General features: G+C 64.9%; 1 protein-coding gene across 1 annotated transcript in view; it reads right to left on the bottom strand.

Moving 5' to 3' along the window:
* Nucleotides 1–1,226: 1,226 nt before the first annotated feature.
* Nucleotides 1,227–22,365, bottom strand: part of NFIC (nuclear factor I C) — a 37,300-nt gene continuing 16,161 nt past the window's right edge. Inside the window, 14 exon segments of the mRNA XM_075077523.1 lie at nucleotides 1,227–1,769; nucleotides 3,653–3,738; nucleotides 5,378–5,537; nucleotides 7,043–7,227; nucleotides 7,347–7,475; nucleotides 9,261–9,345; nucleotides 9,348–9,387; nucleotides 9,530–9,579; nucleotides 9,581–9,646; nucleotides 9,648–9,655; nucleotides 9,770–9,824; nucleotides 9,826–9,845; nucleotides 10,389–10,460; nucleotides 21,029–21,560. Of these exon segments, the coding sequence (XP_074933624.1) occupies nucleotides 1,752–1,769; nucleotides 3,653–3,738; nucleotides 5,378–5,537; nucleotides 7,043–7,227; nucleotides 7,347–7,475; nucleotides 9,261–9,345; nucleotides 9,348–9,387; nucleotides 9,530–9,579; nucleotides 9,581–9,646; nucleotides 9,648–9,655; nucleotides 9,770–9,824; nucleotides 9,826–9,845; nucleotides 10,389–10,460; nucleotides 21,029–21,560 (1,506 nt within the window). The 3' untranslated portion in view covers nucleotides 1,227–1,751.

The raw sequence follows: 22,365 nt of genomic DNA, 5'->3' as shown, positions 1-22,365 counted from the left end.
GGTGACATCCCCTGCTCCCCGATGTCCTGCGGCGGCTCCTCTCCATCATCACCCGTACGGTGTCATGGGGTCCCTGGGGTCCTGCTGGGGACGCTCCTGGGGTCTCCTCTGTGGCTGCCACCATCTTGCTGGAGATGCCGGGTGCCTTCGTCGTCCTTCTCCTCCTCACCTCAGCCGCCGCGTGGGTCCCTCTGCTCTAAGGCACTGCCATGTCCCTGCGTCCCCGTCCAGCCACGCCGCCATCGCGCGGAATGGGGACGGCCGCGCGCTTCCTCCAGCGCTGCCCCCAGCCGGGGGCTCCTCCAGGGGTCCCAGGACCCCTCCCCGCCGCAGTTCAGGCACTTGACGCGGGGCCAGGGGCTCCGTGGGGTTGGCTCTGCCCTCGCCCTCACTCGGGCTCCTTTTCTCCATCCTTTTGTATTAAAAAAAAAAAAAAAAAAAACCCAAAAAACCCCAAACCAGCCATCCCAGCAAGCCAGTGCTGGGGGCTCCAACTCCTCCTCCTCCTCCTCCTCTTTCTCCTTCTCCTTTTTTGTGATTTTTTTTTCTTTTCTTCTTTTTCTTTTTTTTTTTTTTGACGATTCCCCCTTAAAAGTGCATTTCCTACAAAATGTGCAACACGAGCGCACCCTCTCCTCGCCATCCACCCACTACCTGTCCACAGGAATGCATAGCTCAGACACATAGACACGCGCCCCACCACGGCCCTGCGGACCCCCGGCGCGGGGACACGCAAGGGGGACACAGGGAGACGCGTGGGGCCAGGGCTGGTGCACGCTGCGGGGGCGATGAAGGCATGGCAGAGACGGCAACTGGTGTCCCGGCCCGACAGCAGCAGCCCGGGTCCCACCAGGGCCACAGTGGGAGCGCCCCCACGCCGTGTCCCACTGGGACTTGGGGTGCCACTGCTGCCACGACCAGCTCCTGCACCTTCTGTGGGCCCGAAGCCCCCTCCTCCTGTGACACCCGCTCATGCCAACCTGAGCCGGCCACCGTGCCACCATGCCACCGCGTCACCACATCACCGTGTCACCACATCACTGCGTCACCGTGTCACCACAGCACGGCGTCGCCTATCCCCGAGGCGCTTTAACGGCGTGGAGCATCACCTTGCCCCGACAGCGAGCGCGGCCACATCCCTCAGGAACTGGCAGCACAAAGCAGCCCCAACCCCCCATCACCCCCCACCGTGCCCCTCCCCGGCCCCAGGGCTCCCCCGGAGAGTCTGTGTGGGGTGGGGGAGGGCGGCGGGGGGGGCGGGGGTGTTTGATCTTTTCTACTCACATAGAGGCAAGAATGAGAGAGTCAAGAGCCGTTTGCATATCCGACCCTCTGGCGAAGGCCGCAGTCCCGCTGCCACTCCAGGAGGCATCGCTGCCACGAGTTGTGTCAGGTCTCATTGCGGCGCTGGCCAACAGGGCAAATAATAGTGTTTTTTTTCTTTTTTTCTGTTTCTTTGTTTTCTGGCGCATTGCCGGGGCGGGGGGGAAGGTCCTCCTGGGATGGGTTGTTGTTTTGGTTTTGTTTTTTTTTTTTTAAACTTTTTAAAAGAGTTTGACCCTTTTCTTTCTTCCTTTCCCTCGCTCTTTCCTTCAGGTGTGGGTTTTGCTTGTCATCGTCATTGTCGTCGTCGTGAGTCCGCGCTCTCCGTCGTCACCGCAAGGCTGGGCCTGGTGCTCGGGGACGGGGATGTTCCTCTGGGGGTGCCTAAAGCAGAGGAGAAGGGAGGCGAAGGGGCGGCACGGCGGTGGTTATCCCAGGTACCAGGACTGCCGGGAGAGAAGAGAGAGGCTGGCTTTAGTGCCCTGCATTGTGGAGCCGCTGCATCCCCCCTGGCATGTCCCCTCCCACCCTGAGCTGTCCCCGTGCTGTCCCCCTGCTTGGCTTGCCTTGCCGTCCGCACGGGGCTGGTGTCTCCATTCCTGCACGGAGTTTGTCAGTCCTCTGCGCCAGGGCCCCCTGTGTCCCTCCGCACTTCCACAGCCAAGGCGACACTCCCCAGGGAATGGTTCCCCTTGAGGATGGGTGGGGGGGTGGGCACAGCTGGGGACCCCACGGGGTGGCCCCCACCGACCCTCCCTTTGTCTCCCCCCCCCCAGACCCAAGTTCAAGTTCGTCCCTGATTACCTCATGTCTGGTTTCCGTTGGCAACGAGACAGCTCGGGGCCGCCACTTCCCTTAACCCTTCCCCACCCTGCCACACATGACCCGAGAGCAGCAGGTCTCAGCTACTCCTCCCAGGGACGTGCGACACCGTTTTGTTTCCCCATGCCACAGTTTCCCTACGCAGACCATCCCTGAGCCCTGGGGAGGCTCCCAGAGCATGACTGGACACAAGTACGCGGGAACTATGGGGTACTGGGAGTGGCCGTGACCCCCGGGGTCCCTCTTTAGGGACCCAAAGGCCTTGGGTGCGCAACCCACTGCGCTCTGCCCACGAGTAGGTCCGGGGAAACTGAGGCAGGGCGGGGGGCTGTGGTCAGAGCTGGGCCCCCAGCGTTCACCCCCTCCTACAGCACAGCACCCTTGCGTGTCCCAGCTCATGGTCCCTGAGCGCTTGCACCCTGGCACAGCACAGCACCCTTGGGTGCCCCGCAGCGCAGCTCACAGTCGCGAAGTGCTTGCACCCTGGCACAGCACAACGCCTCTGGGCACCCCATGGCACGGCTCAGTGCCCTGAGTACTCACCCCCAGCGGGTGTAGCACCCTGGGGTGCCCCTGGCATGGCACCATCCACACACCCATCCTGCTGCCAGCATCACCCACCAGGCAGGGCTGCAGCTTCCCAAAGCTGCCCCCACTGGGACTACTAAGGCTGGCCAACTCATATCACAAGTGAGGCCAGTCGCTGGCATTCCTGCACTGGCCCCACGGCACTGCCCACGTCACTAGTGCCAGCTCCCCAACTACCTGTCAAAAAATACCCAGAACTTATGAAAAGCCCCTGGAAAGGCGCACACAACATCCTGCTGCGTCTGGAGCAGGCGGCGGGCGCAATCCGGTGAGAGCAGGGTGCCGAGGCCCACCTAGAGGGGGGGCACATGGCCTCAGCGCACATCATTCAGGGATGCTGCGGGCACTGCAGCAGCCTGGCTGTGCCACGGTGCCAGGCAGGGCATGACCAGAGCCTGGCAAGGGGAGGGGATAGTGCCAGGCATGGGCATGGCAGTGACTCCCTCTGCCCTCGTTGTCCTTGGGTGGCCCCCGGCCACCGGCAGTGCCCGAGCCCTGGCACGGGGCACCGGGTGGTGATGCCACGGGGGTGATGCCCATGGCGGCGATGCCCACGGCACTGATGCTACAGTGGCAGTGCCCGCAGTGGCGATGCCTACGGTAGTGATGCCCAGGGCAATGCAATAACACTGCAGCAATGCCATGGCAGCGATGCTTTGGCGGGGATGCCCATGTTAGCAATGCCACAGCAGCGACGCCCATGACAGCGATGCCTGCAACAGTCATGACCATGGTGGCGATGCCCTTGGCAATGATGCCATAGAGGGGATGCCCACGTCAGCAACACCGTGGCAGCAATTCCCACCACGGTGATGCCCGCAACAGCCATGCCCATGGCGGTGATGCCCACGGCGATGCCACAGTGGTGGTACCTGGGGTGAGGGCAGGAGGGTCCCCCCAGCAGCATCCCCGCTCTCACCTGTGCCTGATAGATACTCCCAGGATCCCTTGGTCCTAATCCCACGAAGGAACGGTTCGCAGGGGGCGTGCCTGGTGCAGAGTAGGCTGGGGAACAAACGAGAGCTCATTAACGGGGCTGCCGGTGGCACCGCCATTGTCCCCCCCGGGGCCAAACCCGGCCCACTCCCTGGTGCTGCTGGGACGGGCGTCCCAGGCACACAGAGCTGCGGCTGGGCAACGTCCCCGGCTGCACCCCAGCAGTGGGCAAGCGAGGCCAGGGATGCTGTGCCCAGGGCAGTGCTGCCTGTGCCTGCGCCCCGCTGGAAAGGCAGTTTCAGGGTGACAGCAGGCTGCGGGCAGGGTGAGATGCCCCTGGGGTGCAGGTGCATACAGGTACTCCCTTGCTGTGCCAGCACTGTGGCTCCTGAGCAGAGCTGCCGTGGGGCGAGTGCAATGGGAGCCACCAGCTCCACTCAGACACGTCCCCCTGCAGCCATCTCCACTACCCGGCTGGGGGTCCAGCAGTGGGACCCACAGCCCCACTGAGCTCCTGGGCTCAGCCCTGTTGGAGGCAGGGTGCTGCTGGGGGACACAGGGGCTCAGACCCAGCTGACCTCTGCACCCTTTGGGGACAACCAGTGTCCCCCACGTGCATCCTTCCCAAGCCTAGGGGGGAAACGGCACTGCCCGGTCACCCCCCGTGGCTGTGGCCCCATCACCGGCCAGGCTACACCACCCTGAGCTCTGCCCTCCAGATCAGCCAGGCTTTGATTTCTTCATGCCACATAACCTCAACACCCGCTGCCCAGCTGCCGGCACCCAGCAGTGGCCTGTGCCAGGGACAGTGCCCCTGGGCAGGGCTTGACCCTGTGGGGACGTGGCAGCCTCTCAGGGCACCAGGAGGTGCCCTGTGGGTACAGCAGGATGGGGACAGGGCCAACCCCCCACAGAGTGTGGCGATGGCGCAGCGTCCCACCGCTGCAGCATGTGCACTGATGCCAGCCCAGGGGCAACACCAGGATCTCCCCTCTGCGGCCCTCGGCCCAGCACCCCAAAATCCTCCTGGCAAGGCGCTAAAGTCTCCCACGGTAGAGCGGAGATGGATGAGCTTGTCAGCCACCACTGCTAACAAAGGCCCCCCAGGCGCCTCCTGCCAAGGGCTCCAGAGGGCTTGCACGCAGTCCTTGCACCCGCATCGCTTCACAGCCCCCGATCAGATTGGGGTCCCCAGCACCGGGGACCCCCACAGCAGCAAGAGGACGGCACACTGCTCCCAGCCCCAGCACCACACCTATGCTGGCTGGTCCCTGCATCACTGGCAGCAAAGCCGCTGTGAGCTGGTTGGGAAATTGAGGCATGGAGAGGCAACAGCCTCCCCCACGAGCTCTGCCCCCGCCGGTGGGGTTTGGGCAGGACATTGGCTTAGGGGAGCCCCACTGCGGCTCTGCTCCCATTCCCCCAGCTGTCTCAGACGGATGTGGGTCTCAGCCCGGTCCCTGGGACCAGCGCGGGACCTCCCGGCTTGGGGGACACAACAGCTGCCTGCCCAAACCCTGCCTGCTCTGACCTGCCTGAGACCCAGCAAACTCATTGCGTGCCGGCTGCCGCCCTCTCCCCGGCTGCGGGGAGGCCACCTCCGCCAACATCCCCTCAGCAGCACTGAGATGGGGGAGACCTTAGGGGGGCTGCGAGAGGAGGGGGCCAGCCGGGCCGGGGAGAGGGGTGGGCGCCGCAGGGTGCTTACTGGGTGATGTCGGTGAGGTCGTCCCTCCCTCGGTAGTTGTCGTGGTGGATTTGGTGTCAGGAGAGACGGCCAAGCGGGGCATGCCGGGGGGAGGTGGCGGCGCCAGCATCTGCGTGGGCAGGTAGTGGCTGGGCACTTTCACTTGACCACTTCCATTTAACTGGGGACACAACACAGACAGAAAAACAAACAGCACAAGCCATTAGGAAGCACACGCAGCACCGGCAAAGCCGGCCCAGGGAGCCCCCAGCGCTGCCTGGCACGGGTGCAGAGCATCCCTCACCACTGACACAAGTTTGTTGGGTCTCAGAGCAGCCCTGAAAGGTTGGTGATGGCGACGGGGGAAATCACGGCGGTACAGGGGGTTCAGGGTGGGCTGGAGGGGGCCATGACCTGTGGCGGCGCATACCAGAGCCGGGGCGCTGTGCCCCTCTCCCCGCAGTGGCGGGAGGCCGTTGAAGCACTCACCTGCAGGGATAAGGCACCCCGTGGCAATGGCACAGTGCCAACATTCAAAGGCTCCTGTGCCAGCTCCCCATGCCAGACCTGGTGCGGGGCTGCTCCGAATCCGGCTTACGCCGGCCTGGCACTGAGTCGCTGCACAGGGCAAGAGCGGCCGTGCCCCTCACCCTGGCATCAGGCCTCGTCGGTGAGGGGCAGCAGGCGGGTGCTGGGCAGAGTTCAGAGGGGCTCCCTGAGACCCTGTGCATCCGGGGGGCAGAGTGGGGGTGTGGAACATGGGAGTGGGAGTGTGGCCACCCCTAGCCCCCAGCTTCAGGCATGAAAGGAGCCCTGGGAGGTGGACACATGGGGTCCTGGGTGTACAGCGTAATGGGTGCTGTGCGCACGGGGTGCTGCATGTGCAGGGTGCTGGGTGTGTGGGGTGCGGCGTGCACGGGGTGCGCAGGGTGCTGGTGTGTGCATGGGGTGCTGGTGTGTGGGGTGCTGGTGTGTGTGGGGTGTGTGCATAGGGTGCTGGTGCATGGGGTGCTGGTGCGCGGGGTGCTAGTGTGCGGGGTGCTGGTGTGTGGGGTGCTGGGTGTGCGGTGTGCTGGGTGAGCTGGGTGTGCAGGGAGCGAGGGAAAGTGCACAGCAGCATGGTGTGATCCTGCCACCCCCATGGGGACGCTAGGGGTACAACGGCGCAGTGGTGGGGCTGACAGGCCACCAGCTGGCTGCACGGGTGGACGGGGCATGTAGAGCCCATGGCTCTCCCAGGCACGCTGGCAGACGGTGGCTTTTTGGCAACAGTCACACATCCCCTGCCGGATGTTCCACTCACCCCCAGATCCGGCTGACAGCTCAGCCCTGACACCTATTGCCCTGTCTCCCTGCGAGGCAGCACCCCATGCTGAGCCAGCGGACAGCAACTCCATCACTTGAGAAACGAGGTGCCAACACCGACCAGGCGCAGCGGCGCTCCCGAACCAACGCAAGGCACCAGCCAGAGCTGCTCAGCCCCAACCGCAGTGGCAGGAACACCCTACCAGGCTGGGTGCTGGCACCCAGGTGCCGCTGGAGCACCCTGATCCCCCGTGTGTCGGCGGTCGTGGCAGTGATGGCAGACGATCCAGGGGACACCCCTCCGGCAGTCCGGCCGACAGCAGCCCCTGGCCCCCCACGGCAAGGTTGGTGATGGGATGCAGGGTAGGGCCAGATCCTTACCGGTCCGGGCTGCTGGTTGGACGGGTCGCAGGCCAGTGAGACGAGATCTTTCAGCGGGTCCTGCGGGTTGAGATGAGGCGGGTACCGAATGGCCGTGTGGGGGAAGTAGGTGGAGGCCGTCTGGGGGAGGATGGAGGTGGTGGGGAAATGCAGCGCAGACGACGGGTGTGGGCTTCGAGCGATACCTGTGGGCGAGAGCGGAAGGGCGGACCCACCGGTGTCACTGTGAGCTAGCCGCTGCCTCAGCCCCCCCACCTGCTTGCCTGCTCGCTCTGTGCCTTGGTTTCCCTGCCGGGACACTCACCGCTGTGCACCGCGATGACGGGACGGTGGTGCTGTGTGAAGCTGCTCAGCCGGGGCGAGGAGTCCTGGGGCGACGGGCTGTGGAAGGGGGACTTGTCCATCTCCGTCTTTTTCACAGTGGGGGAGATGCCTGGGAAAAGCAGAGTGCAGCGTCAAACCCTGGCACCTGCCATGGGCCCCCGAAGTCCCACGGCTGCTGCCAGCCTGGCCTGGGATCAGGGCGCTTGTTCCTGGTGTGAGGGGCACCCCGGGGACAGGCTGGGCATGGGAGGGTGCGTGGTGTCTGAGCACGTATGTGTACGTCTGTGCGTGTGCAGGAGGGTGTGCATGTGTGTGGGTGTCTCTAGGGGTGCACTGCAGGTGTGCACGTTGTACGCGAGTGTGCACCATCATACGTGTGTGCACACACCTGCATGTGTATGTTCATGCAAGGGCATCAGCCAGAGCATGCGTGAATGCCTGTGTGCACAGCTGTGCACACCAAGCGCACACATGTGTGCATGCAGCTGCACACAGCTCTGTGTGGGTGCATGCACCTGCTCTGGGTGCAGAAGTGGCTGCCATCACAGATGCCCATGACCCTGCAGCCCCCCTGGGCACCCACCTCCCCTGGCACCCCGGGGCTGGGGGCCACATCCTGCCAGCACAGCCCGGGCTGTAACCACTCCAGGGACTTGCAGCCCCTGCCCCGAGGACCCCCACGCAGCACTGGATGCCTGGCTCCCCATGGGCCACCCCGGGGTGCAGGGATGAGTGGAGGGGGCAGCAGGCGAGTTAATCCCCTGCTGCTGTGGCTTTAGCTCTGGCCATTTGGCCCAGGCCTGGTAATGGGTTTAGCCCCTTCTCAGCCGGGGTTAGGAGGATTTCCCAGAACATCCTGTAGGGGATTGCCGTAACCACTCCCCTGCCATGTCTGAGCCCCCCACCACCCCCCTCGCCCCTGCCACGGATCAGGCCACCAACAGGGGACAGGGACACCGCTGCACGGCTCCCTCCGCCACACACGCCGTGTGCAATGCTTCAGGGAGGGGGTTACATCTCCCCCAGCACCTCCTGCCCTCCCCTGTGTCCCCCATGGCACTGGCCCCGTGGGGCCTGATGTGGGGCAGGATGGGCAAAGTCACTGGCACATGTGGGGCATTGTCCTGGGGCAGGACTTGCTTCCCCCCAGACTCCTTCCAACAGGATTGGTGTCTCCAGCCCACCAGCTGGGCACACCCTCAGGCTCTGGCAGGGCTTGGGGCCAGGACTGATCCTGCCCTGCTGTCGGGTGTGTGGGGCGGCAGGATAAGAGCCAAATGAAGGGACCCCGGGGCGTGGGAGCCGCTGTGCCAACCTGCAGCATCACTTTAATTAGCCCAGCCCCCCTCTTTTCTTAATGAACAGCTAATTGGGGCTGTCTAGACAGGAAAAGGGAAAAACCGCCAGGCAAGAAAGCAAGCTGTCCGTAACGCCAATGGCTGTCGTGGGGCTGGAAGAGGGTGGCATGGGGCTGGGGCACCGGGCTGGCCCTATAGGGAGCACCTATGGAGACAGCCAGTGCCCAAATGGGGGGATCCTGCAGCAACACCTCAGCACCTACAGAGAGCCTGTGCCTAAATGGGGGGGGGTATAGCAACAGACCCGGACACCTATGGAGATAGCCCTGTGCCTACATCAGGGGGCCCCATACATCAGGGGCTCCCATAGAGAAGGAGTGGCTTTTGTGGGGACCTTATAGCAACACTATAGCACCTACAGCCAGCTCGTGCTTTGACCTGAGGCCCCTATAGCACACCACCACACACACAGAGTGCCTAGGGCTTTCACAGGGGGTCTGTAAGCCAGTGCCTGTAGAGAAGTGGGTGAGCTGGCTGGGGGGCCCTATAGGAGCAGGAGGGCACCTATAGGGAGGCCCTATAGGGGAAGCACTTACCCCCTTCCATGTCTTCTGTCCAGTTGCGGCTGCTGCTGGTGGGGGAGTTGGAGGAGGTGTAGTACTCGCCCCCCGGGCTGGTGTCGAGATGTCGTCCTCCATGGACCCTGACTTGTGCCGTTTGCTCCTGGGGGCAGGAAGGGATCAGAGCCAGCCTGCAGCAGGATCCAGCCTGCCCCCTGCCTCCCCCGCGGCGAGACAGCCCGTGGCCCAAGGCCGTGTTTGGGCTGGCCCCGGCATCACCCCGGCACAGCCCTGGCAGCACCTACCCGCTGGAGGAGGTGCTGGGCAGTGTCCTCCTCATGCCGGTGCTGGAGGGGATTCAGGTCATAGGCCAGATGGCCCTGCAGCTCCCCCAGGGAGAAGTTTGGCCCTGTGCCCGTCACCCACTGGCGCTGTGGGGAGAGAGGGGGATCAGGGGGGGCCTGGCATTGCCCCTGCCCGGCAGGGAGGGGAGCTCCAGCCCACAGCTGGGATGGGGTTGGTGGTGGAATCATTGTGGCACTCACTTCGGGACACCTGGATGAGCTCAGTGACGCTGAACACCCCCGAGGTGATGAAGCTTTTCCTGGAAGTCTGTCGAATCTGCGCAGGAGAGAGGAGGGAGAGCTTTTGGGGGGTGGGGGCAGGACTACGCCTCCTGCCCTGCACTGTCTTGTGGCGATGCTCAAGGGCACCCCAACATGCTCAAATCCCCTGTAACACCACCTACCCCCTCCTCCTCAGCTGACTTCGCTCCGCTTCTCTCCCCCAGCGAGAGACCACCCTGACCAGTCCACTCTGCCGAGGATGCCCGTGCTGTTCTGTGCCTCAGTTTCTCTGTGGCTGAGAGGACCAGCAGAGCTGGGACCCCCACTGTGGGACTGCCATGGCAACTGCTGTCCCCAAGACACATGGCCCTGGCAGGGCTCTATTGGCCATGGGATGAGTCTGAGGCCACGCCCAGCTCATTGCCAGGTACCAGGCAGTGGCTGGCTGGGGCTGGGGGGGCACTGGGGGCAGCTGGTGGGAGCCGCTGGTGTGGAGGCCATGACTGCCTGTTGAGGGGGCTGCACCAGCTGCAGGGACCCTGGGGATGGGCTCGGGTGTCCCTTGACCCCTTGCCTGAGCCCTGCCTGTCCCACTCACCCAGCGTGATGGGTTTGCTGTCCTCCTGGTCTGAGCTGATGCCTGTCCGGGGGCTGCTGCTCTGCTCTGCATCTGCAAGAGGGGAAAACCACTGGGGTGAGCCACTGCATGCCGGTACCAGCTGGGGATACCAGCCAGCCAACCATCCCCGCAGCCGTCCTCACTGCTCTGCTGGACCAGGGGGACACTGAGGCCAGTCTGGCCAGTGGCTCCCACCCTGCAGGAGAAACATGACCGAGCCGGCATGTCCCCAGCCACTGAGTGTCCGTCCCTTCGGTGACAGGAACGGGGACACCCTGCGCTGGTGTGAGGGATGCAGGCACTGCTCCCAGCAGGAGGGAAACCCATGGTGCTTGACCCACACCGAGGCAGGGTGATGGCTGCCTGGCCCTGATCCTGCCTCCTCTCCTCCATCCAGCTGCTACCGTGACCCATCGCTGCCCCAGTGGCAGCGTCACTGTGGCCAGACATTGCCCTTGCCACCCCATGGCACCTCATCCCGCCTCCCCCAAGCCCTGCTGAGGACAGCAAGGCCCTGGGGCAGCACCCGCTCTGACCTGCACAGCCCCCGCCGTCTCTCCTCCATACTGGCTAAAAATAACCTGGCTCCGCACTGAGCTCAGCAGCACCGTTGCATCCCGGCACAGCGTGGCACGGCACAGCGTGGCTGGCACACCCTCTGGCTCCCTGCCCCCGCTGGGGCCTGAGCCTCACTCGGGAGCATCCTTCCTCCCCGGTGCAGGCTGGGCCATGCACCCCTCACCTGGCTGTGCCCCAAGCCCTTCCAAAACTTTCACCATGTCTCTCCTCCCGCTCCTCCGTCCTCCACCTCCTCCCACCATTTGGCCTTCGGCATTTCTCCTTCACAGCTTTGGCTGATGCCGGGAAAGGGCTGTGACAATCCAAACAACACTATCGAAACAGAGCGGCCGCCGCTGCCAGCCTGCCTGCTGTGGCTTGGGCTTTGGGGCTTTTTCCCTTTCTTTCCTTTTTTTCTCCCCCTTTTTCTCCCCCTCTGCCCTGCTCCCCCTCCCCCCCCCCCCCCCCCCCCCAGTCCCTTGTGCACGGGTGGCTCCGGGAGCAGTTATTTTTGGCCAGCCAGGCAGAGCCATGCGGGCAGTGGGACCACGCCGCCTGACACCCTGACACCCCTGTGCAATGCCCGCGCCACCCCCGGGGCTGCTTGACGTCGATGCCGAGCGCAGCCATTTTGTCTCCCTCCCCAGTTGCTGGCATTCCTCCCCACCCTTTCCCCGCACCGGCCTGGCAGCCCTTCCATGCCAGCGGCCCCATGGCATCCCGCCCCAACACCGCATCCCACCGCCAGCCAGCCCCGCGCCCCCGCGCTTGCCTGTGCGCTTGCCTGCACACTTGGCTTCCTCCAGGCAGCCATTTTAGGGAGCAGAAATTTCCCCAGTGACAGGCGCAGGATTTTTTCCCCCCTTCTCTCACTTTTTTTTCCCCCTTTTTTTTTTTCCCATTTTGAAAGCTGCTGCATGCGTAATCATGCAGGAGCAGGCAGCGGGAGTGAGTGGGGCACAAGCAAGCTGGGGAAGGGGACAAGAGGTGGCAGGGACCCCCGGCGCACCCACGGGCACTGTGTGGCCGGACACAGCCCCTCCTCGCCTCTTAAAACAACAAATCTCGCAGCGGCTCTGGAAGTGGTTAGCGGTGGAGCTCGGCCAAGGCACGGGGCGGTGTCTCGCGGTTACAGCCTCGAGGCCAGCCCAGCTCCCCGCGCACCCCCCCCCCGCCATCACCTTGGGGCTCCACAGCCCCTCGCTCGCCTCTGGGACAGCACCCGGCTCCAGGGGGTGCTTGGCCACTGGGAAGCCCCCTGGGCTGTGCCCTCACCCGGCTGCTTCCGAGGTACCCTACATGGCCCTTGGTTTGGCCCACAGGGCCTCCCACAATTGCTTGCCCTGAGATACCAAGCACAGACCCTGCTCACCTCAGGATGCCCGACATGGATCTTTGCTCCCCAGGACATCTGGCAAAGCCCTTTGGTTCCCCCAAAGCCACCCCAGCCTGGCTGCTGTTTGCCCCCAGGGCACGTGGCAGGGCCACTTGCTCACTCTGGGTAGCCCCCTCACCCCCCGGGTAGCCCCTGTGTCCCCATGCCCCCACACCCTCCCACCAGCATCACCCTGACCCAGCACTGCTGAAGCCACCCCATGCACCCCTGTTCCCAGGGAGCACCCCAGGGACCTTCCCCCAAGCTTGAGCACCCCACTCCCAGCCACAGCACCCCAAGGAGCACCGCAGACTTTCCCGAGCTCCAAGGTTTGGCCACAGGATTGTCCCCTTCCAGCACCCTCGTGTCCCCGCTGATGGAGGCATGTGGACGTGAAGATGGGGGCTGTGGGCTCAGTACCCCCCAGCTGCTGGAGATCCTCACGGCTGGGCTGGGTGAGCTCGCCAGCAGATTTCTGCCTGCCTCCTCCAGTGCACCACGGCCGGGCCAAACTCTGCTCTCACCGCCATGTGACGGCTGCCTGCAGCGGGCCGGCGCGTGCTAAAATGGCGAAGGGATCACTGGGCTCCTGCTGCAGCCTCACTCCCCCCAGGGGGACCACATCCAGCACATGACCAGTGGCTCGGCCATACCAGGAAGGTGAAAGAAGCCTGGGGAACCCACCACATCCCCTCGGCCTTGCTGATGGGGGGCATCGTGCACCCTCCACACCCCTGGGGCTGGGATGAGGGATGGAGGTGGTGGTGGGGCCCTGCTGCCACATTGCAGGGAGCCCAGGGGGCAGGGGTTCAGTGCTGGCGTCCCCCCTGGTGTGGAGGGGGAAAAGTACTCGGTGCCCAAACAGGTTGACCAAATCGCTTTTAAAAACATCAAAGTGTGTGCCTGGGGGGCGGGGGCTGCCTGGGCTCCTGGCCACGCTGGCAGCCTGGACAGATGCCACCCATTGAATTATGGATCCCCAGCACTCCGGCCCCACTGGCTGGCGAGGCACCGCTGGCCCCCTGGTGACACCCTGCCCGTGGCCTCGGCGCGTGGGAACGACCCCCGGGCGGCCGGGCCAGCCCTGGAGTGGGGGGGTCCCTGAGGGCTGCGTGCCCCCCTGGGGCTGGTGCAGCTGCAGGAGAGCCCTGGCTCTGTGCCTGAGCACTGATGGTAACAGGGCACGGTGTTACCGGCAGCATTGCGGGGCGCAGGCGCAGAGGCTGGAGGATGCTCAGGGCTGGTGGAGCTGCTGGCACTGGCATGCTTGGCCTAGGCCCCCTGGCAAGGGCAGCAGCTGTCCTGCTCCCCCTCCAGCTCTGCTAGTGACAGCGCAGGTGATGGGAGGGGGCACAGCACACCACTGTCTGCAGAGTCCTGCCCTGTGCCTCAGTTTCCCCTGGGGCTGGCTTGGGGCTAGGTCCCCCAGAGAACTGCCCCCCTGCCTCTCCCTTGCTGGTGGCACAGCACCTACCCAGGAGCAGTGCACAGCTCCCCCGGTGCCTCTGCCTGGCCCTCCCCCGCAGTGTGCATCACCAGGGCCCAGAGTGAACAGCCTGATCAGGATGGGGGAAACCTGGAGACTGGACGGGGCCTGAGTGCTGTGGGACAGTGGCCCCACTGCAAGGGCTAGGGGTGGGCGAGGCTGTGGGGGGAGCGTGACTTGGGGGCCCCTCCCTGCCAGAGCCCCAGCACCCCCCACCCCACAACGGCCGCACTGGTCTGAGAGCTCAGCCCGTCCCAGTGCCGGGCGGGCTGGGGTGGCCCTTACATAAAACCCGGAACAGACCCGCTTGTGTAACCTCCTTTATATAATAACCCGAGAAATGCCGTGTGTTCCTTGTAAATCCCAGCTCAGCCAGGCTGGCCAGTGTGCCGGGGCACTGGATCCCTCCACCATGCCCTTTTTAATGCCCGGCACCTCCTTCAGCACCCCCTGCCACACCTGGAGGGCTGGGGTGCTCTGAGGGGGTGAGATGAGTTTGCTGGGTCTCAGGCCCCTCTCTCCCAGCCCGCCAATGCTGTGGACGGGGCCAGCTTCTCCTCCTAAGCTGAGCAAAGCCCCAGGGAGTTCCTGGCCGGAGGCATTCCCCGAGGCGGTGGGGGGAACGGATGCACCCCGCTGCCACGTTCGCCAGCTGCAGCCAGCTGGCCCGGGCGGGAGGCTGGGGAGGTGCGAGCACATTGGCCGGCGCCTGCGAGCGAGCGTTGGCGCGCTGGGAGTGAGCGGGTTTGTCCTCGGCTGACCCCAGTCGGCGCGGGGAGACAGCAGTGACTGGGGGGAACCCCCCCCAAGGCGGGAGGTGCGGCCGCCCCCTCGCTCAGCCCTGCCAGGCCTGGGCCACATCCAGGGCTGCCGGCGCCCGTGGAGGCGAGCAGTGACAGATGGCAGCGGACAAAGGGACGGACAAAGATACAGCTCAGCCCCCCGTCTGCCCTGGGAGCGCCCCCGCGGCTGCTGGCACCCAGCCCCGTCCCCCTGGGCTGGAGGGGCTGGGGGCACCTGGGCGTGTAGCTGCTGGGAGGGGACGGGCAAGGGGAGAGAGGTATGGCAGAGAGAAAGGAGAGAAAGGATGGAAGAAATCGAAGTGGAGGGAAATGGAAAGGGAAATGGAAAGGGAAAGGGAAGGAAAATGAAAATTAAAAGGAAAAGGAAATGGAAAAAGAGAAAGAACAAAAGAAAAGTAAGGAAAGAGGGAAAGAGCTGACAGGGAGGAGGGAGGGAGGGAAGGGAAAGCAGAAAGCGGGCAAGAGGAAGACAGAGGAAAGGCAGGAGAAGGACAGAAGGGAGATCGGGCGGGTGGGATGGACACCCCAGCTCCGCAGGTGCAGCCAGAGGGTCCTGGGTCTGGCCGGCCCATCTGCCCTGGCTGGCCCTGGGCAGCTGCTGGGGGCTGCCAGCATCTAACTGCCCCACCATCCCCAGCCCCACGGCATGGCCAGCCCCACCGCAGAGTCCCATGGCCTCCCGCCATGGTCCCCTGAGCCCCACAACCCCCAGCTCACCCCCACGCTGACTGCAGCATTGCTCCCAGTGCACTGGGGGAACCTCCCGTCCCACGGCTGAGGTCTGAGGCCTCACTGGGCTCAGGGTGGGCAGGTTCCAGCCCTCCCCAGGGCTGGCTGAGACCCCAGTGTGGGGGCCGGCATGGCAGGGGACCTCAGGCCTCAGCCATTGGTGCCAGCCTGGCTTGGAAGCACAGCAGCACGCTGGAGGGGCTTGGTGGTGTCTGCTCACCTGCTCCGTGGCTGCGGCCACCCACAGGAGGGAGCGCTGTGGGCATCTGCCACCCCAGCTGTCCCCTGCCAGTGTGGCATGGAGCCAGGTGCCTGGCCAGGATGGCAACTGCGGCCCCGGGAAGGGCCTGGTGCCTGCCAGCACAGGGGGACGGTGGTGGGTGGCAAAGGTGGGGGATGGCAGGTGCTCATGAGACAGAGCTCGCTCATCTTTTATTCATCGGGTGCTGAACGGTGTGGGGAATGGCTCTGGCCCCTTGCCCCCCTATGCCGTCCCCAGCAGGCACCGCTCACCCTGGCTGAGGCTGCAGGGCTGAGCACGGGGCAACTTGCTTCACTGGTGATGTGGGGCTGGGGCTGCCTCCTGCCACTGGGCACCGCGGGGAAGCCGGCTGGCTCCGGCACACCGCTGGCGCGGCGCACTGCGGGAGAGCTGGGGAAGCCCTGACCTCCCCAAGGTCGCCGGCACATTGATCCAGAGAGCTTCAGCATGCCAAAACCGTCCCAGCTGCTGCCGCTGCTGGGCTCGCAGCGGGGCCAGGCACTGAGACGGCAGGTCCCTGAGGCAGTGGCGCAGCAGGGGACAGGGACAGCGGGGGTCACCGCACCCTGGTGAGCACCTTCCCACCCCACCTCTGTGGCATGCAGCTCTCAAGGGCAGGAACCCGGCCCCTGTCGATTCTCTCATGTCTCACACCCTTGTGCCCTTTCCTGGGGGGTTCTGTCCTCCAGGATCTGCTGGGCTTTGCCTATCTTGCTCCCCTCAACCCTGGCCTCCCTCGCTGTTTGGCTGGGGGTGGAGAAATACCTGGAGCAGGAAGAGAGTTTGCACGTGTTCATCTGTGTGCTGGGGGGGTTCTCCGGCCCGCCTGCCCACTGCTGCCCAGCTCTGCAAATGGCAGAGCCTGAATATTGTACACCCCATCAATCTCCCCATGACCCTGCCCATAAATATTTGTGTGGGGGCTGGTGGAGCGGCACTGCCCGGGGAAATGCTGCTCCGCCATCTGGAGGGACCGCGCAGACGTTTGGCACGGCTGGCCTGGCACGGCCAGCAGGCGCACTCGGGACGAGAGCCCTGGCACGGGCTCCCTGGCAGATTGGTGCCATCTGCCTCATGCTGCAGCCAGGGGCGAGGCTGGTGAGGGGAGATAAGGGGCTGCCAGGCGGTGGGAGACGCAGATGCTGGCACGGCGTGGAGGTCCCTGCCCCCTGCTGGGTCCTGTCTGCTGGCGGTGGCATGGCCAGCTGCATGCAGCAGTGTGCTGAGGGTGCTGGGAGCAGGATGCCACCCCGGGGCCTGCTGCCTGCTTGCCCTGGGCACCCATCTGCTCCCACCCACTGTGGCCCTGGGAGGGGCACTGCCAGAGGAAGTTCATTGCAGGGCAAAGCCTTGCCCCCACTGCCTTGCTAAGCATACCCCTGCCAGTCTCAGAGCACCCCAGAGTGTGCAAGGGATCAGCACTGATCCCAGCGTGCCTCCCCCTAGCTCCTGGGATGGGATCCAGGGATGGGGGCGCCAGGATGGGGAGCCAGGGACATGAGGTGCTGGGATGGACGCTCAGGGATGCAGGATGCAGGGATGGGTGCATAGGGGTGGGGATGCAGGGACAGAGGCATAAGGGTGAGGGTGCAGTGAAGGGGGACCCATGGAGGTGGGGAACACTGAAGTGAGGGTGCAGGGAGGGGGATACAGCTCCCTCCAAACTGGCTGCTGCCGTTGGGAGCTGCTGGGAGGGATCTCTCTGTAATGCTTCGAAGGTCCTGGCATCATCGACTGGGGAGATTGATTACCATTTTACTGCAATGCTTTTGACTTTCACCAGCGACCTCCGAGCTCCCCCCCCCAGCCCCCCCATCTCTGCACACCCAGCTCTGGGCTGCAGCGCCATCCCCTCCCCCACTGCGGTGTGCACAGCCCAGCCCTGCACCCAGCCCTGCTCACATCCAGCACCCAGGTCCCCCAACCAGCCCTGCACTCATCCAGCACCCAGCCCTGCTCACATGCAGCACCCAGCCCTGCACTGAGCTGGCAGCCCACCCTGCCCACAGGGGTGCTGGGGGCCACTGGTGTGGGGCAGGGTGCCTGGGGGGGCCAGTGCTGTGCTGCTGAGAGCTGGGGAGCGGATCCACGTGTCTGGTGTCCCCTGCACCACATGGCAGTCCCCCACGGGCCAGCCCGGCATTGCTCAAGTCTCAGTTTCCCCATGTGCACCTGGGGGAATGGGAATCCGGGCGGGTCTTCCAGGCCATGGGATGGTGGGCAAGAGAGAGCTGAGAGGCAGAGCTGCCCCTTGGCATCAGTCCGGGGGGGACACGACTCAGGAATTCAGTCCCCCCGGCTACCCCTGTCCCCGGGTGGGGAGAGCAGGGCTGGGGGCTCCTCCGCTGCCTCCCCTCCCTGGCGTTGCCAGAGCTGCGGCTGGGAAATTGTGCTGACACCAGCAAAACGGACCGGGCGTAGGCAGGAGAGCCAAGAGCCCACGTGCTCCGGCCTGATAATGGGGGGCCGCGGGGGCTGCAGGGAGTCGGCGCTGCCTGGCTGGGGGGGGGCCATGCATGGGCAAGATCCCCCCCAGCCTCTTCCCACCCACCCCCTCCAGCCCCTTGCAGGTCGAGGATGCCACGGGGCGGCTGGCTGCAGGGTGAGATGTGCAAAGGGGGAAAGCGATCGGCAGCGAGCAGGCAGCGTGCTGGGCAGGGAGTAGGGCAGCGAGCCTTTGAGGTCGTGGGGATGCCCAGCGTGCCCTGAGCAGTGCTGCGTCCTGGCCTGGCCATACAGCACAGGGTTCCCTTGGTGCGGTGCCTGCCCTGACCTCCCTCTGTGTCTCAGTTTCCCCAGGGATGTGGCAGGCCACATAACCTCTTGCTAGCCACAGCCCCACAAAAAGCGCCCGCTGTGGACCAAGCACCCCTCCCACCGCAGCACCCAGCAGCACCCCAGGAGGTCCCACCCAGCACAGCTGGTGCTGCCGCCAGTCCCAGTCCCCCTTAACCGGGGCACAGAGCGACCTTAACAGGGAAAGTGAGAGCCTGCCAGGCCTTATCAGAGAGTATTTACAGCCGCTGTGTTCCCAATTAGACGGTCAGGTGACTGCGGCTGCTGGGGACCCAGACACCGGGGTCAAGGTCGCCTGGGGGGGTGGGGGGTGGCAAAGGGGCAGCCACCTCCCCAGGGACACTTGCCGGCTGCAGCGTGGCCCAGGAATCCGCCAGCACGGGCACCCCAATGCAGCACACTGAGGGGCAAAGAGGACCCCATCACAGCTGCTGTTGGCTTCCCGGTCCCTGCTGTCAGCACGGCCACTGTAGGGCTCCCAGTCCAGCTTGGGGGGGCTCCCAGTTCAGCCCAGTACAGGGTACCCCCCAGCCCAGTGTGACACCACACCTCCAGCCAAACCGGTGCAGGGTGCCCCTAGTCCGGCACAGCATGCAGCACTCCTATCCCAGCCAGTATGGGGTGCCTCCAGCATGGCATGCAGCACGCCAGTTAAGCCCAGCATGGCCATGTCTCAGCCCTGTACATGACGACACCCTACCCTGCCCAGCAGCCACTGCCCCATCCTGCACAGGGCACCCCCGCCCCTACCCAGGGCGCCCCCATCCCCGGCACAGCACCCGCCGTTCCCAGTGCACCGCTGAGAAGTGGCGGCACTGGGCTCCACTGGGCCCCTCTGAGTGGGTGAGCCACGTGCGTGGGCACGGGTGTATGGCGCTGGCAAGGCGCATGCGTGTGTGTTGGGAGACGCGGCTGGGCAGGCAGGTCCTGGCTGCACATGCGTGTGCGACCGCACACATGCGTACACCCCCCACCTGCCTAGGCTCCCATGTGGGACCTGGGGCAGGATCTGGCCCCTGCTATCCACTGCCAGAGGCTGTGCCCTGCTTGTCCGAAAAGCCACAGGGCTTGGTGGTGCCCCCACGTGGCCATGTGGCTGCCTGGGGCGCAGCGGGGGTCACAAGCCCACTGTGCCTCAGCCTCCCCAGTGACATTCATTGTATCCCACCGCTGGTCAGGCAGGGGCAGAGCCATCTCCGGCTGCCCATGCCCACCATGATTTATGACGCTGGCACCCCCTTTGTTGGGGCTGCTGGCGCCGCAGTGCCCTCCAAGGTGGCACCGTTCATCCCTACTCCCCAGCTGGTGCCAGGTAAGGAGGCACTGACCCCACGCTCCCGCCACTGTGGTGTTGATGGGCTCACAGGGCCGGGGGCCACATCTGGGGTGCGTCGCCGCGTCTGCAGGTCTGTGCAGGGGGTTGCTGCCAGGAGGGGACCAATGTCCTGGTCCCTGCACACCTGGGCAGCCTGGCCTGGCCGTGGGGTGGGGGGTGTGAGCCCCTTGACCGCCCCTCAGGGCTGCATGTCACAGACTCCCCTGACTCTGCATCATCCCTGTGAAAGTGAGCCCTGCCCTCACCTGCGGGGATCATGCAGAATCTCTCGGGGCTCCTCACCTGCCCAGGGGTGCTGGGGGATGTCACGGTCTGTGGGGGACCCCAGCTGGCAGGAGGGTGCCTGTGCCAGCACGTTACCAGCTGGGGACAGCAAACATGCCCAGATAAAATAAGGTCTGACCTGAGCTACTATGAGCTTCTCCTTCCCAGCACAGGGGGAGGTGGTGTGAGTTGGCGGCGAGGATGATGGCTTAGCAACCTAATCCTCTGAACCTGGAAACTGCCATCTACCCTGCCCACTGTGCCTCAGTTTCACCCTTTCGATCATCAAAGCTTTGGAAGCGGGTCTGACCCCCCCACCTTGCTGCAGTGAAACCAGCCCAGTTCTCCCAGCAGGTATGCGGGACCCCTGGCAGGTGAGGGGCAGGGGAGCAGCATCCCCTTGGTGAACAGCAGGAGCTGCTGGGAGCTGCCCCTGCTGGCACTCTTGCTGCTCCCTCCCCAGCTGGCCTTGGCCACTCCTGTCCCCGCCCTGGTCACCTGCTGGGTGAGGGGCCGGGGCTGCGGCCCACATCAAACTGGTGCTGCTGGAACTCTCCGAGCTCCAGCTGCCCCTGCCCTGTCCCAGCCCATGCCACCGACCGGCTGCTCACCAGGCTGCCAGCACGGGCAGCCGTGTCCGGCAGGCGTGGGGAGTGGGGTCAACCCCCGAGACTCCCTTCTGCAGATGCCCAGAGCCAGGAGCATCCTCAGGGACCACTTGCCTCCTCCCCTCCCTGGAACGTGCCAGGATCCATCCCAGCTCGAGGAGAGGGGCCGTGTGGGCACAGTGCAGGGCACCCACTCAGGCAGCAGTTTGGAGAGAGGGGAGCACTGGGCTCCTCTTTGCCAGGTCTGCAACAGGAAATTATTCCCCAAGCGGTGTCCCCAGGCCAGAGCTAGGGATGGGACAGACCTCGGGGGGATGGGAAATCTGGAACAACACCCCCCCAGGGAGCTGGCTGCGGTGGGGACGCATCCTGCCTCTGCCCCGCAGGCAGGCGAGCACCCACCTCTCTCGCGGACGAAGTAGGCCAGGTAGAGGTCGAGCTCCTTGACGGAGACGCTGATGTGGTGGGGCTGGACGCAGAGGATGGGGTTGGTGCACTGGCCCGACTTGACCAGGCGCTCACCGTCGGTGCTCTCCAGCGGGATCCCTTTGAAAAGGATGACCATGACCAGGTCCAGCCGCCACACCTTGTCCGCCTGCCGCAGGCAGTCAATGCGGCGCATCTTCCCCTTCTGGTCGGGGTTGGAGAGGACGCAGCACGAGGGCTTCTTGCCCGTGATGGAGAGCACAAAGTCCTCACGGCACTCAGGCCGGATGTCCTTGCGCAGCTTGGCCAGGAGGCGTGAGGCCCATTTCTGCTTCACCTCTGGCTTCTCGCTCAGCAGCTCGTCCTTCACCGCCCTCTCCTCATCTTTTGTCATCCTCTTTTCGTGCTTCTTGAAGTACTTGCGCTTGCGGGCCTGCAGGTTGAACCAAGTGTAGGCGAAGGCCCGGACGTGGGGGAGCAGCGCCTCGATGAAGGGGTGGAACTCATCCTGCAGGAGCAGAGGGACAGGTGGTCACTCCCAGACGAGCCCCCCCAGACCCATCCCAGGACGGCTGAGGAGCCTGCTGGGACCCGCCAGGGACATCCCTGCTGGGCTGCGTCCCCACACAACCAGGAGGAAGAGCTGGGGCAAAGGCGTGTGCCTGCAGGGATGGGGGACCCCTCCCCATGCAGTGGGATTCCCCCCATCCCAGCAGCCCCCCATAAATACCACTGGTTGAGATGCTCCCGGGCCAGTAACCTGCTGGGGGCGGCTGGAGCATGCCGGAGCTGGCAGTGCCATGGAGGGGCAAGCACTTGCGCAAGGCACGCCGCCTCAGCAGCGCCCAGACCCTCTCCCCTTCCCACCCACGCATGCCGGGATCTTCTCTGCGCCCGCCAGAGCCACCATGCCGGTGCCAGGCACTGCCAGACTGCAGCACCCAAGGGACCGGTCCCCCACACCCGCAGCATTCTGGGTGCTCCCGCATGGGCTGCGGGTGCCTTGGACCTCTCTGCTCCCTCCGGAGCAGTGGGAACTCCCCTAGTTTGCCCCAGTTGCGGCCAGCCCAGCAGCTGGCGCCTGGCCCAGCGCACAAGGCGTGCTCTGACTGCCTTTTTCCATTTGGCGAGCACTGCTGGATGAGTCTGGCCCCAAAAGAAAACAAGGAAAATGCATCCCTCTCCCCGGCCCCTCCTTCCCGCATCCCATTTTTTTTTTTTCCCCAGTTTGGAAAATCAGTGCTTCCTGGCTGGGGGGGCCCACAGCCCGCCGGGGGATGGAGAGGTGTCAGGAGCCCTGCCGGCAGGGATCA

The sequence above is a fragment of the Phalacrocorax aristotelis genome, chromosome W, assembly GCF_949628215.1.
Source record: "Phalacrocorax aristotelis chromosome W, bGulAri2.1, whole genome shotgun sequence".
Lineage (NCBI taxonomy): Eukaryota > Metazoa > Chordata > Aves > Suliformes > Phalacrocoracidae > Phalacrocorax > Phalacrocorax aristotelis.
This window is presented reverse-complemented; position numbering and strand designations above follow the sequence as displayed.